At 29.2% G+C, this 17500-nt stretch overlaps 1 protein-coding gene across 1 annotated transcript in view; it reads right to left on the minus strand.

The window, feature by feature from the left end:
* Nucleotides 1-14164, minus strand: part of Drip (aquaporin homolog protein drip) — a 120992-nt gene extending 106828 nt beyond the window's left edge. Inside the window, exons 1-2 of the mRNA XM_088277541.1 lie at nt 14098-14164; nt 11027-11282 (exon numbers count right to left, since the gene is read on the minus strand). Coding sequence (XP_088133667.1) covers nt 11027-11045 — 19 coding nt within the window. The 5' untranslated portion in view covers nt 11046-11282; nt 14098-14164. The remainder of the gene's footprint in view (nt 1-11026; nt 11283-14097) is intronic.
* Between the last annotated feature and the right edge of the window lie 3336 nt (nt 14165-17500).

Here is a 17500-nt window from a genome sequence, read left to right on the forward strand (position 1 = left end):
ATAAAAATCAATATCAGGTAAGGCAAGGGGTCTACGAGATAAAAGAGTTTGGGAACCTTTGCATTAAAACATACATAAGTATATAATTTAAAATCAAGGTATATTTTTTGTTCCTCGTGTTTTTTTATTGACTAGATTTAATCAATTAAAAAGAAAATGTCGGTCAATCAGGGTACTCAATTATGACAGAGATAACGATGTCGTCTGATAAAAATTAGACGAATTTTAAATCCACATTATCAAAACTACTAATCGAAGATTATTGATAATTGGCAAGTTCAAGTGGGCGTTGTGATTTTAGGAATTTCATTGCGATGAAACGTGATTTTAGATTTTTTTTATCAATTCTCCATCAAACGATAAGGGGAAAACTATAATTCATTTTATAAAGAACGTAATAGTTATTACAAAGGTTGATTCCATATAGGGTAAGTCCTCTACTTACGTGATTAATTCGTTCCAAAGGTTTTCGTATAAGGCGAAAAATCATAAGTAAAAAAAGTTGACTTTTTGGCTATATGCACAAGTTTAAAAGGATATGGTACATATCACCCACTCCTTTCAAGAACGTCATAAATAAAAAAACTAGATTTTTCAGGAGAAACGTTTTTAAATTTTAAAAATATAATACAACGTTTTAAAAATAAATGTCAAGCCTCTTACTGAACTTTTTACTGTGCAACAGATCTTTTTAGGTAAAACCTGAAAAAACAGGTTTTTTCTGCATTTTAAAAATATTAAATTTATTTAAAAAAATTAATAAACAATACATTTTCTTCAAAATGCAAAAACAACACTTTCTGCCCTGTAGCGGGTAAATATGAAGTTAAAAATATGCCGCTTCTACGGGGATATAGTTCATCTTCTGGGCATTCCGAAAATATGCACAACTGAAAATTGACGATTTTTGATTTATGACGTTTTTGAAAGGAGTGAGCGATATGTGAAAACAGAATATATCTTATTTCATTAATTGATTCGGCAGTCACTTTGTGGTGAAACCAATCCATTTGAATTTTAAAAAATACTTGGTAAATTCCACTATTTCTTAAAATCTACTGTGACACGTGTTTCGATGCATTTCGCATCATTTTCAAACACCGTATGTGAATCCAATTTTTAATTTTAGAGTTGGGTCCTTGGGACGTTGAAGGTTGAAGAGGGGGAAGGAGCTGTTTCTTATTTTTATTTATTTATTTAATATTTAATATTATTTTTTTTATCAATGGGATAAAAGACAATAGGGGGGAGGCTTTAGTCATTGTCACACTGTTAATTATGGGTTTATTGTTATTTATACTTTTTTGAATTTCTATTGTTTCAAAATGTTGTAGTTTATGGCTTTTCGTATTACTAATTTTTAAGATTTCTACGTTATTGTGGTTAAATTTATGATCATTATCTATTAAATGGTTAGCGAATTCAGAAAAATTATTATTTCTCAAAAATGATTTATGTTTCCTGATTCTTGTTTTGAGTTTTCTGGAAGTCATACTAATGTACGACATTGATATGACTTCCAGAATTCCAATTTCAATTCTTGCTTACATTTTTAGAGATAACTTCGTAGTAAAATAGTGGTGCCATTGAGGCGACACTCGAGTAATACAGCAAACGACGCATGCCGCCTCTAAGGCGGCACTCGAGTTCTAAGGGTTAAAATAAAATATACACTGATTTTTTAGTATAACTACGTAAAGGTTGATACTGCCTTTTCTTAAACCCTTTGGTTTATTTTAATATAAAATTGCGTAATATAGAACATAGACTGCACTGGTTTTTGTGATTGTAATAAACATTCATTGATTTATATATCATCACACAGCGCAGGTTGTAGCTACGATTGAACCACATTCCGTGGAATTCGTAAGTTGTGGAAAATCGTACTGAAATAATTCAATACCGCAAAACGGTATCCACACGCACAGGGTCAGGTACAGGGTGAAGCAAAAATACATGTAACTTTATTTATTTTATTTTCTTTTCTTTTTTTCATACGATGGCTTCACTACTCATGATTTAGGTGAGTTTGTAATGTATAATATAGATTCTCATCTCGAGATTACACATTAAATATTTCCTTCATTTATTATTTTTTTAATTTTTTAAAAGAGAAATATTTGTGTTTAATTTATAAACTCCCTTCCAATTTTTTTTAAAGAGAAATATTCGCGTTTTCCTTATTTACACAAATATTTCAATTTCATACTATTTCTGTGAGGCTAAGCGGCTCATTATTAGAAAAAGGTATCAAAATGTGGTAGAGTGGGTTCGAACCGAGAAACTCTGACTCAAGAGTCCACGGCACTAACCACGGGACCACAACCCGACACTTTTAAATATTAGAATCAAGCACTGCTTTTTATAGTCTACTTTATCGTACTTTATTGTTGAAAATACATCAAAATCTAACGACTTGTCATAGGCTGGTTAGGCGATTACTTTATGTACAACATTCACAATTCTACCCATGATTGACAACCACACTCTTCAAAAAAAAAATTTTTTTATATATATATTTACGTAAATCTCATGAAGCTTTACGTATCAGTTCACTGAAACCATCTATGGTTATCTCTGATAAATAAAAGCTTTCTTAAAGCAACCTTTGCGCACGCTGTATATCATGATAAATCGTCTTAAGGGTAAAAATCCAGTGCTCGAAAAAATAAACAAAAAAATGGATTTAAAAAAATTCAGCATGTGTACCGGCTGCTTGATTTATGTTCTATTAGATAACGATATAAAAAAAGCACGTAAGATTTTCCGCCACTCAGTAGAGCACTGTTACGCAAGAATTTTTCAGTACTACGTTGTAGAGCTAATAATTTACTTAGTATCCTGAAATAACCTAAATCGTTTGCTGGCAGTTTTGTTTAAATTGACAAAACAGATACTTTTAAATTTATGAGGCGATTGTGGTTGGTAAAAGAATCAAAAAGAAGACCGAAGAAAACTTGACACTACGAATCAACTGTCAACTGTCAAATTTAAGTATTTCTGTCAAATCAACTGTATTTACACACACTATCAATTTGACAGTTGATAGTTGATTTGTAGTCATAACGTTTTGCCATTTCACTATGAATAGACTGCATGACCACTATGCGTGTCGTAGGTTTGGTGAATGGGCCGAAAACAATATTTAGCTTGATCCTCCTTTTCAATGCAAAATTTTATTCACCGATGAGGCACTTTTTGTTTAATGGCTATGTCAATAAGCAGAATTGCCAGATTTGGAATGGAGAATACCTAGAAACCTTTGTCGAGACGCCCTTACACCCATTAAAAGTCACTGTTTGGTGTGCTTTATGGGCAGGTGGAATCATTGGCCCTTATTTTTTCAAAGACGATGCCGGCCAGAATGTTACGGTCAATGGAGAGCGCTACAGAACCATGATTACTGACTTCTTTGTACCTCACTAGAATAGCATTAATGCGACAAAGCTGTGGATCAACAAGATGGCGCAACATGCCACACGGCGAGTGCTACCATTGAAAAAAAATACCTTATATTTTTGTCCGCCTCTGTAGTGTAATGGTCAGCACGCTCAGCTACCTTTCTGGAGGTCCCGGGTTCGATTCCCAGGGGGGGTCAAATAAATATAAGTGATTTTTTCACAGTAATTTTATTCAATATTACCCTGGACTGGTACCTGAAGTGGAGGGTTGATCTCGTGTAAACGATCAAGTTAACACTGTGTTTATATGAAGCAGTGCCCTATGCACCATTGGGGTGCGGATAAGGGTTTTATTATTTATTTATTATATATTTGTAAATTTTCTTTCAAGGGTTGAATTACCGAAAGCAACGACCACAGTAAATTTTCCATACAACTAGATACGCGATTTTCTAGTCGCCCATCGATTTGTATGCACGACCGTCATCACCATTATTCATACAAATCCGACTTTATTTCTGCTTTTGATAAACCGTGAACATTGTCCCATTTTTCTTCTCTATTCTAACGTAACACACGTAACACAAACACGATACGTTCCAGATGAGCGCATATAACGTTAATTATTTAGTAACAAATGAGAAATTGTGACGGTAAATTCTAATAAATTGGCACATAGAAATAAATATACACATCACCAGGCTTGTTTACATTACTTGCCAATATGTGGGCCTCCGCTAGGAAATGGTTAACATGTTTGACTACTGTGGTCTATGGGGTTTATTAATTATTTTATTTTTATTTTAATTCTTTAATAAGCTTATATTACACTAATATAAACTATTATTTACACTTATTTTACATCATATATATATGTATATATATATATATATATATATATATATATATATATATATATATATATATATATATATATATATATATATATATATATATATATATATATATATATATATGGGTGTATAATAATAAAATAAACAATGTGTTGCTTTGTAATTAAAGTTTCTATCTGATTCTGACAGTTCAGAATATTAAATTTTTTATATCTGATGTCTTTTGTTTTATTCAGTGCGACGCATGCGACATCTGGTGGTAGAACTGTTTTATGTAGGTACTATATGTAACTTAATAAAATGTATAGGTAGGTACCTAGGTATTTTATTACATATATATATATATATATATATATATATATATATATATATATATATATATATATATATATATATATATATATATATATATATATATATATATATATATATATATATATATATATATATATATATATATATATATATATATATATATATAGATATATATATATATATATATATATATATATATATATATATATATATATATATATATATATATATATATATATATATAACGTGGTAATATTTTCCTTTTGAAAATTAAGTGTAAATAATATGTAAAGTGGGTGTATAATAATAAAATAAACAATGTGTTGCTTTGTAATTAAAGTTTATTCTTAATTTATCTTTATAATAATTTTTATATCTATCTATCTATCTATCTATCTATCTATCTGATTCTGACAGTTAATTTTTCCTATCGGATCTCTTTTGTTTAATTCTGTGCGACGCATGCGGCATCTGGTGGTAGAACTGTTTTATGTAGGTACTTTTTGTAAGTACTTAATAAAATGTATAGGTAGGTACCTAGGTATTTTATTACATCTCCCCCCTTGGGGATGAAAATTCATAGTAAAATTTTCACTCGTCCTCCGTAACATCTTCTTGTAGTGAAGGGACTGGTATAAGCTTAGTGATATGATTAAGTTTTTTTTTTTTTCGTTCTTTTTTTTTCCTTTCTTTTTTTTTTGTATTTTTTTTTCTTCTTGACCCTTTTAAAGTAGACACAGTTTTTTTTCAATCCATTTGTTTTTATCTTTTGAATTCCTTCATTTTTATTCTGACCTCTTAAAGTATCTTCTAATCTAACCAAATTTACAACTTTTAATTGTTCATCTGCATTTTCATTCGAGTTTAATACTGGATTCCTACTTAGACAATCTACTTCTAAATTCTTCTTTCCTGGAGAATATTTTATTTTATCTTTCGTAGAAGTTTTTTCTACTTTATTTTTATTTTCATTTTTCAAGCACTGTTTCTGTGTTATTTGTATGTCTTTATTTTTATTCTGATCTTTTAAATTATCTTCTAATTTAACCAAATTTACAACTTTTAATTGTTCATCTGCATTTTCATTCGATTTTAATACTGGATTCCTGCTCATAAAATCTGCTTCGAAATTCTTCTTTTCTGGAGTATATTTTATTTTATATTTTGTAGATATTTTTTTCACATGATTTTTATTTTTAATTTTATCACTAGTTCTTAAATTTCCACGTCTTCTTTGACTATCTTCTAATCGTTTTCTTTGATCATCTTCTAATTTTTCTCTCTCACACCGAACATATTGTAGTAATTGTTTTAATACATCTAATGTTTCATAATCCATTTCCAATTAACAAAATTGTCGTTTTATAACGTGGTAATATTTTCCTTTTGAAAATTAAGTGTAAATAATATGTAAAGTGGGTGTATAATAATAAAATAAACAATGTGTTGCTTTGTAATTAAAGTTTATTCTTAATTTATCTTTATAATAATTTTTATATATATATATATATATATATATATTATATATATATATATATATATATATATATATATATATATATATATATATATATATATATATATATATATATATATATATATATATATATATATATATATATATATATATATATATATATATATATATATATATATATATATATATATTTACATCTACTTACAGTAATCAAAACATTTATTTTAAAATTCTTTCAGACTATTTTCATTCTTCATACATTCAGGCATCTCATCATACATTTTCAAACTCTTATACATTAAACAGTTTTGTGACTCGGTTTTTTTCAACAATGGCAGTCTTATTTTACCCTTATTTCTAGTAATTTGTTCATGAAAATTTTTGACTAACACTATTTTATCCTTGTTACAATATTTGGGTAATTTTTCGTTTAAAAATTTATACATAAAGATCAGCATATTTAATTTTATTCTCTTTTTTAAAGATAATCAGTTGAGTTTATGATTAAATTTATATTCTCTTTTTGTGAAAACATCAACTTTTTAACCTTAGACCGCGCGACTTGTTTTTGATTTCCAGGGATTTCGGATTTCCGGGGTTTTACTGCACGCAGTTATACTGGACTATCGTTAAATGTACGAAGAAAAGAAAATTATACATTTTACCAAATTTTTCACTCAAATCATTTAAAAATTAATGCAACACTTTTTTTTGAGAGCTGTACATAAAAAATCGGTAATAATTTAATATCCATGCTAGTTTTCACTACTTTCATTACATGTGTTGCCTCGGTGCCTTCCACAGATTGAAAGTCCGTCGTAAACATTACGAATCTCCCACAATTTAATGTTAAAAATGCGGATCGATAACATGTTATAATAATTCAGAAGATGATTTGAAAGAAGTGATAACTTAAACCGGCCTATGACAAGTTTTAAGCCCAGTAAATACCACAATTTTCATACACTACATCATCTATGTTAAGATTATTTTTTTATTAAATAGAGAAATGTTAATGTTTTTATTATTTACAAAAATAATTTAATTTCAAACTATGTTTGTGAGCCTAAGCGGCTATCAAATTGTGGTAGAGTGGGTTCGAACCCGGAAACTCTGACTCAAGAGTCCGCGACACTAACAACGGGACCACGACCCGACTCTTATTAACAACATTTTGAGTGTGTCCAAATACTTGTTCACAAAATCTGGATTATCTCCAATTACAGGAGTTATTTTCATATTATTTTTTGACATCTCATCAAAGATGAAGAAGAATATGGAAGTCTGGGCATTTACGGGGCTTACGACCGTCATAGGCTGGTTTGAGTGATCACTTTACACACGTGTAACATTCACCAATTCTACCCATTATTGACAACCACACTACTCAAATTCTTGGAAGTTCTATATATATGAACCAATTTAGAAACCTTGTTCATGAATCACTAAAACTTCACTAGAGACATCTATTGGTGAGATGTAAAGAAGCTTTTTATTAAGCAGAAACTCTTATATTAGTATGTGAGATCCGAATCCCGGATTATAATCACACACATGAGAAACGCCAGAAAATACCATTTTCATTTTTATTATTAAGCTTTTAATTTGACCAGATAATTTATTTACAACATTTTGAGTGTGTCCAAATACTTGTTCACAAAATCTGGATTATCTCCAATTACAGGAGTTATTAATATTGAAAATACTTTAAACACGTCCAAATTTTTCTAAGAACTCAAATACTGAAAAGAATTACGTTTCCTCCGAGGAATTGGTATTTAAAAAACAATATTTCCTTAGTAAGGCATCCATAGTACATTATGAGGGGAGTCTTTAGCATGTAACTTTTTCGGAATGCAGGAATTTTCCTACATATTTCAGCATTCAATTTGATTTGGAGGTCACGGATAAGGTCGTTGGCATGTTGCGTGTCAAATTGTAGTATGTTTTACGAGATGCGGAAAATTAGCCAAACGTTTTAGTGATGAACCCTACGGTCGACTATTCCGGAAATTCGGGTTAAATTTTAACATGTCGCTCACTCCTTTCAAGAACGTCATAAATCAAAAATCGACAATTTTCAGTTGTGCATGTTTTCGGAATGCCCAGAAAATGTTCTATATCCCAGCATAACAGGCATATTTTTAACTTAATATTTACCAGCTGCAGGGTAGAAAGTGTTGTTTTTTCATTTTAAATAAAAGGTATTGTTTAATTATTTTTTTAAATAAACTTAATATTTTTTAAATGGAGAAAAAACCGTCAGGTTTTACTTAAAAAGATCTGTTGCACAGTAAAAAGTTCAATAAGTGGCTTGATATTTATTTTTAATACATTGTATCATATTTTTAAACTTTAAAAACGTTCTCCTGAAAAGTCAAGTTTTTTGATTTATGACGTTCTTGAAAGGAGTGAGCGATGTGTAAAAAATAAAATGATTGATTTGTCGTTTAATTTATAAACTCCTTTTCAATTTTTTAAACATAAATATTTGTGTTTTCCGTATTTACAAAAATACTTCAATTTCATACTATTTCTGTGAGCCTAAAAAGGCTCACTATTAGAAATAGGTATCAAATTGTCGTAGAGTGGGTTCGAGCCGAGAAACTCTGACTCAAGAGTCCGCGACACTAACCACGGGACCACAACCCGACACTTTTAAATATTGAAATCAAACACTGCTTTTCATAGTCTACTTTATTGTTGAAAATACTTTAAAATAAAAATAAAATTTGTGACAATTGTTTCGCCTTGTTATAGTATTATTAAAGTACTGTAATGAAAAAATATTTATCATCAATGTGTAATGGTTACCGCGTTTGGATACCATAATAGAGATTCCGAGTTCGATTCCAAGAGGTTTCAAAATTAGACGAGCATTTGGATACACTCAAAATGTTGTGTATTGGTTAAATTATTATCCACATAAAAATACCTGCATGAAATTCATGTTTTAAGCGTTTTCCAGTATAAATTATCCGGGGTTCGAATATTGCATTCTATGAAAAGGGTCTGATACAAGTAGTAAATGGGGCAAATATGAAAAATCGTTATAATAAATTGGGTTGCGAAGAAAAATTGTTGTTGTAATTTGAGATATTCTTAAATACAAAAAAATGCTTATAAATATATTTTCAGAATCATATCAGATAAGAAAACGATATTAAGATTATTTGGTAAGTAAATTAAAGTCATCAAGGACAATCGTTAAGACGTTGACGTTTTTTAAACCGCTGTTTCTTTTTTCAGTAATTTTCCCAACCCTATAGATGGTTCTTACACCTTTTTACATTGTATCTTTTTTAAAATTATTTTAGGTATCATTATTTCATTGATTTAGCACCAAAATAAACTAAACGGATACTCTCGTAAAAAAAATAGCACTGAAACAGTTTTACATAGTATGTTACAAATTATCTTCGTAAACCAAATGTTCAGAAATTTAGTCACATACTTGTGTCGAAATTTTACTTTTTTAAATAATTTTATGTTTAAATATATTTTTGTTGATAAAACACTGCACCTAAATATATCATACGCATACTCCCGTAATAAAAACTTAAACAGTAACAGTATGTTATAAATTATATTCGTAAACCACATGTTCAGAAATTTTGTCACACATTTACATACACCGAAGTTTTATTTTCTTAAACAATTTTATGACTATATTTTTTTCGTAAATTACCGCACCAAAATAAAACAAACGGTGGCGGCGATCACTTGAGCAGCGTATGTCAGGTCATAATCTCTGTAAATACCTGTATTCTTTATTCTTCTTCATCTTTGTTGAGATGTCAAAATTATTTAGATTTATGTAATTATTGCCCTGAACTGGTACCTGAACTACAAGACTGACACAGTACCCTGCCTTTATACAAAAAACGATCAAATTAGGATCACATTAATTTGATGCAGTGCCCTAAGCACCAAGGGTACGTAGGAGTAGGTTGAAGAGGTGAGTAAGGTAAGTAAGGCACTGTAAGTAAATTAAGGTCAGCACTGTTTTTCTGCCCATATGGATTTTTTTTAAATAATAAATAGTTGGCTGAGAAATTTCCTTTTGCCTATTTCGTATGTACAAGGACAGCCAACATATTCAGTCGATGTATCTTAAAAACCTCAGAAACATTTATGTAGAAAATAATTAATATATAAGTTTAATTCCTAAAAACAACACAACGCAATAAATATAATGGTTTCAATATATTATATCAATCAAGATCCATCACATTCGTCTTGTCATATTTTCTAAATAAGACACCACTAAACCTGACAGGTCTTTATGTCCTATTGCCTTATAAATTATTGTCAACTGCATACCTTCTTTAGCACATTCTGTTTCCAATTTAAATATTTTTTTAATGACATATCCGCACTAAATGAGGGATATTTGTGATGACGTCTCATCACATTCACAAGTAGAGTTTTGTCAAATTTTAAAACGGAAGAGGTATTCTCTAAAAGCTCCATGACCCGTAAAAAATTGTGTCAACGCATAATTAAATTTATGTTTTTTTTATGAATATTCAAAAAAAATCTACTTCTGTATATCGACTATTCCATATTGAAAGCTGTCCCACCGCATTCTCAGATCTGATACAAAAGCATCTAGGCTTCTTGATAGACCTTCTCTTGCAAAACATATTTTTTTTAGTTATTTTGTCTTTTGAACCAAATTGCGAAATGTGTAGGAAAATTGTGAAACAAAATTGGATCCCGATTTTACTGTGAATTAACATTTAAAAGCTTTCAATATCCGTCACTGCCTACGACTATTCTAATTGTTAAACATTTTATCTTGTATAATTTTTTTGCAAAACTAAGGAGAAATGCACCGTGTGTTGTCCCATATGGAATACACGCTGCTGGCTGCCATTTATTTTAAATAACGTGATTTTGTTGCGACACGTTATGCAAAAGGTATAATACCGTATTCAATCACACAAAATATAAAAAAAAAATATATATCCACTTACTTGATGCTTCCTTGCTCATGATGACCTCTGTGATTTTCAAGCACTCAAACAATGAATAAAATTCAGTTTATTTCAAAGTTATTTTCACTTAACGTCTCTGTCGGGACACACTGATCACTCGCGACGATGTTCGGTACTGTACTGTTTTGTTTACGAGCGAAGTTTCAACGAATTCAAAAGTATTGTTGCAATTTCCAAATTGCTCTAAAAAATTTGCAGCGTTCGGTACATGCGCAATTTGAAACTGTTAAAAATGCTGAAAATAACAACAATATAAATATGATATGAAAAAAAATACTATTACTAACTAACTAAATAACCATCACGCCGCTTCCCCGCAGAGGTAGGCAAAATACTACCAAGTAAAACTGAATTTAAAAATTAACATATCGTTCACACCTTTCAACAACTTCATATATCAAAAAACTTTATTTTCAGGAGATCGTTTTTAAAGTTTAAAATATAATAAAATGTATTAAAAATAAATATAAAGCCACTTATTGAACTTTTTACTATGCAACAGATCTTTTTAGACAGAACCTGAATGTTTTTTCTCCATTTGAAAAACATTTAGTACATTTAAAAAAACAATTAAACAATACCTTTTCATCAAAATGCAAAAACAACACTTTCTGCCCTGTAGCGGGTAAATATTAAGTTAAAAATATGCCGTTTTTGCTGGGATATAGAACATTTTTTGGGCATTCCGAAAACATGCGCAACTGAAAATTGACGTTTTTTGATATGTGATTTTGTTGAAAGGAGTGAGCGATATTTGCACGTACGTTCCTACCCAATGATATTTCTACACTAGATTTGTATCGACTAATAATATAACATTTAGTTTGGCTTTACTTTGTTGCAAGCAATAAAACTTATTAAGTCACCACAACATATGATTTAACTACCGATTGTGTTAAAACATACTTAAATACAAAGTTTATTTATAAAACGATAAGAAAACTACATAAAGCGATTATTTCACGTACAAGCAGAAATGATTAACCGAGAAAACGTGCCAAAAAATCCATGTATTTTATTCAACTAAAATTATGCCATGAACTGTTGTACTTTTCAAAATAAATCAAACGTAAAAGGGATACGTATTTACCACTTCAGATGACAAAGTGCTTGTCGAAACCGATTGGAATGATAGCATTTTCATATTATTTTTCATATTTGGACACACTCAAAATGATGTAAATAGCATTTTTAACTAGTTTATCAAAAATAAAAGTGCTTAAAAATAAAGTTTGTATATTATTTTTTTTTTTTAATTTTATAAAATGTGCGACAAAGTGTCAGTAAAAACCACGAGGCATTATCTGCAATTTCTAGTTTTTAAGTCAATCTCCAAAAACAAACTAAAAGAAAAATGGTATGCCATTTCAAAATATACACAAAATGGTATTTTGTCATATAGAAGGTGATATATAAGAGTGTATCAGAAATAAATAATAAATAGAAAAAAAATAATCAAAATGGTTTTCAACAAAAATGGCGAAAATGAAATGAGATTTATTGAATTGAGTATTTGTATGTCAATCTGAATACAAAAAATAAGAAAAAAGTACCAAACTGTTTCTTATAAAATGCAAATTGTCGGGTTTGATTTATGTGAAAATATAGAATATATATATATATATATATATATATATACATATATATATATATATATATATATATATATATATATATATATATATATATATATATATATATATATATATATATATATATATATATAATATATAGATATATATATATATATATATATATATATATATATATATATATATATATATATATATATATATATATATATATATATATATATATATATATATATATATATATATATATATATATATATATATATATATATATATATATATATATATATATATATATATATAAATATATATATATATTTATATAATTTTTTAAAATATGTAAACGGGTTCTAATTTCACTAGAACCTATATATCCTTCACTTTTTGTTTCCTCTAATATATTTCACTCCTCGCTAAGTTCTGTATCACAGGACTTATCATCTTGCCTTCAGGTGATAAACGAACAAGAGAATACTGAGAAGATCCGATATAGTCCCCTATGCACCAATAGGTGCACTTAAAGGCCCGAACGCAACTAGCAATCGGATTATTCCATATTGTATAAAATGTAATGAGATAAGACGTTGTTGGAATGTACATATTGCAAAAAAAACATTGAAAAACATGTCACAAAATCTATTGCCTACATACTAAAATGAAATTGTATTTTATACTTATTATCAACTCGTTTATCGTTGATTTGCTAAGCGAAGATGCTTATCGTAATATATCGCAAGTTTAAATCGATTGTATAATACAAATACGCGGTTTAAATTTTGAAATGGAAAAAAAAATGTAGCTATATACAAAAAAAAGGAATTATTGCTTGCTTTTTGATTAAGCAAAATATGAATGTTTTATTTGATCAATATTTCAATTAATATATGTCAACGTTTTGATATTGAATAAATACATTTTAAACTAAAGTATAAAAATTATATTACACATTTATTAACTGCATACCAGTATGTAAAATTCAATCAGAGTAAAAAGCATGATTTTATATTTTGCTATTTTTTTAAGTCCTACAATTCCATTACAAAAAACCCTACTGTCCACCCCGAAATAATGTTCCCTTTCTATTATTTAAATATGTTTAAAATATATTTGTGCAAATACTAAATTATTGCATTAAATTATATTACTCAACTATTTAAAAAAAAATACAAAAAAACATCCCAAAAGTACGACAAATAAGGGGTTGTAATATAATTGTATTAAAAATATCCGTGAAATAATTTTAAACACCTTTGAACTCTACTTGTAAAAAATGATAATTTTCAGATTTTTTCAGGCTAACACTTTTAAATCATCCCTTCAGTGGGAGATTTTTATTGAATTATTTTGTTAATCACATATTTAGGTAAAATTATTTCGCAATGAAGTATTGAATTCTGTTAATCGTTTGTTTGATTATATTTAAATTAATATTATATATAGTGAATTAAGTTTGATTACAAATTTATAACTAGTATTCACGGTTAGGCTTGATGCGCACGCTTGGTTCGGCGGTTGAATTATAACTGACTATCAGAGAAGCAGGGGGACAGTGATATGGCAGCGTGTTCGTAAGTGGGGGTTTACTTTCAGATGTGGTTTCTTTGAGGCATTAACTATTCGGTTTGTATCATGATTCATTGATGATCTGCATGCAAAAAACCTGTTTTTTTATTACACCGTAGTAATTTTTAACGTATTGCTAATAGCGCACAATGGCAGATTTGAACTCGGGAGTATTATCGGATCTAACATGCTCTACATATATATGTTATTCATTGTTTTAGCATTCATTTTGCGGTATGTCAAAAAATAATAATATATTACTTGTATTATTTTTGACATCTCATCAAAGATGATAAGGAATATGGAAGTCTGGGCATTTACGGGGCTGACGACCGTCATAGACTAGTTTAAGTGATCACTTTACACAAGTGTAACATTCACTAATTCTACCCATTATTGACAACCGCACTAATCAAATTCTTGGAACTTCTATATATATATATATATATATATATATATATATATATATATATATATTTATATATATATATATATATATATATATATATATATATATATATATATATATATATATATATATATAAATGTATATAAATATAAATATATATATATATATATATATATATATATATATATATTTATATATATATATATATATATATATTTATATATATATATATATATATATATATATATATATATATATATATATATATATATATATATATATATGATCCAATTTCGAAATATCACTAGAACTTCGCTAGAGACATCTATTGGTGAGATAAATAGAAGCTTTTTTACTGAGCAGAAACTCTTTTATTAGTATGTGAGGTCTGAATCCTGGATTACATATTAGATATCACATGAATGAGAAACGCCAGAAAATATCATTTTCATTTTATTATTTTAGCTTATAATTTGACCAGTTAATTTATTTACAACATTTTGAGTAATAACTCCTATAATTGGAGACAATCCAGATGTGTGAAAAAGTATTTAGACACACTCAAAATATTGTTAATTTGTGAACAATTTTTTTAGTGTTAAGTGATCACCTAAACTAGCCTTTGAAGGTCGTCAGCCCTGTAAATGCCCAGACTTCCATATTCTTAATCTTTGATGAGTTGTAAAAAAATAATAAAATTATCTCATTTACTTGATTCGGCAGTCATTTTGTGGTAGTGTTCATCAATTTATGTGAAATTTTAATTGAAAATAAATAAATAAAATTGATGAATTGTACATATATTTTTTCAAAATATTTTCCCCAATGCCACCCAATACCAAATAACCGTCCATCATAAAAAATATTTCAAATATCTTATATGATTATTTTATATGGGATGTTTTTAATACTGCTTACGTCTGGACGTCTTTAATCAGTAATTTAATGTACAAGTATGTAAATTTTAAAAAATCAACAGAAATTTTTACGATCAATATTTTGTATCAATTTAAGTTACTGCTTTTGCTTAAAATCTTTTCCATTGCTTTATGGAATTTAAACGTAAATTGAATTAATGACGGATGAATAAAATCTGGTTTTTGAAATTATAACTTTCAATATTTTGAGTGTGTCCAAATACTTGTTCACAAATCTTTTCATCTCACCAATAGATGTCTCTAGTGAAGTTCTAGTGATTCAAGAACAATGTTTCTGAATTAGTTCATATATCGCTCACTCCTTTCAAGAACGTCATAAATCAAAAATCGTCAATTTTCAGTTTTGCGCTTGTTTTCGGAATGCCCAGAAAATGTACTATATCCAAGTAAAAGCGGGAAATGATGAAATGAAAAATTAACTTGATATTTACCCGCTACAGGGCAGAAAGTGTTCTTTTTGCATTTTGAAGAAAAGGTATTGTTTAATTATTTTTTCAAATAAACTAAATATTTTTCAAATGGAGAAAAAACTTTCAGGTTTTACCTAAAAAGATATGTTGCACAGTAAAAAGTTCAATATCATCATCATCTTCTAAAGGCAGCGCCTTGTTGTGTCAGCCACTTGTCTCTGTCAGTCGCCATCCTCTTGAGCTGCGAATAGGAGGAGACATCCATGAGCCGCTTCAAATCCTGGAAGTATGAAGTTCTTGGGCGGCCTCTTGTTCGTTTTCCCAAGATTCTTCCTTCGAAGATGTTGCTAAGAAAGGTGCTATGTCTAATTGAGTGCCCTATTAGCTTGGCCTTCCTCTTCAAAATATGATTTATGAGCTCTCTTCTTTCTTTTACGTCCTGCAACACCTTTTCGTTGGACTTCCTTACGACCCATGATGTCTTGGTCATCTTCCTCCAAACCCACATCTCAAATGCTTCAAGCCGGTCTTTTTCGTACTTTTGGATGGTCCAGGTCTCACACCCATACAACAAAACACTCCAAACAAAAGCCTTTATGAATCCTCTTCTTACTTCAATTTTTAAATGTTTGTTTGATAGGAGGCTGTACTTTTTCATAAAAGTTTGCTTGGCTAGCGTTATCCTCTTTTTTATGTCTAGGGTACATTTATTGTTATATGTTAGCGTGCTACCCAGATAACAGAATTGATCCAACTGTTGAATTACTCTATTTCCGAGAAGTATTGTTGGATGGAGGTCAGATTGCTCTTTTTCAACGATCATTGATTTTGTTTTGGCGGCATTAATTTTCAAATGGAACTTATCCAGAGCATTAGAGAGAGTGTTTAACATGTGGTTCATGTCACTCTCGTCCTCTGCTATCAGGGCGATGTCATCAGCGAATCTTATACAATGTATTTGTTGACCGTTTATTTTTACTCCATTTGTTTTTTCCTTCAACTCTTCAATGGCCTCCTCTATGAACAAATTGAATAGATAGGGTGACAGCGGACAACCCTGTCTCACACCTTTTCTTATCTTGGCTTCTTTTGAGGAACCATTAATATCTATGAGAGTGGATTGGTCCTTGTACAATTTGAGGATGGTTCTTCTGTCTTTCCAATCAATTCCTCTTTTCTTCATGACTTTAAACAAGAGGTACCAATCCACTCTATCAAAAGCCTTCTCTAAGTCTATAAAGGTCGTGTATGTTATAAGATTCACATCCAGTCGTCTTTCCAGTATCTGTCTCAGTGCCAAAATTGCCTCTCGTGTTCCCACTCCACTTCTAAAACCAAACTGATCCTCTCCAAGCTGTTCCTCCACTTTCTTTTTCAACCTGCCCTTTATAGTGTTCAGGAGCACTTTGGATGCGTGGGATAGAAGTGTTATGGTTCTATAGTTGTTGCAGTCTGCTGCATTTCCCTTTTTAGGTATTGTTATAGACTTACTCTTTACGAAGTTCAATAAGAGGCTTGATATTTATTTTTAATACATTGTA

The sequence above is a fragment of the Brachycentrus maculatus genome, unplaced genomic scaffold (genome assembly GCF_059751285.1).
Source record: "Brachycentrus maculatus isolate JH-2025_06_01 unplaced genomic scaffold, ASM5975128v1 h1tg000046l, whole genome shotgun sequence".
Taxonomy (NCBI): Eukaryota; Metazoa; Arthropoda; class Insecta; order Trichoptera; family Brachycentridae; genus Brachycentrus; species Brachycentrus maculatus.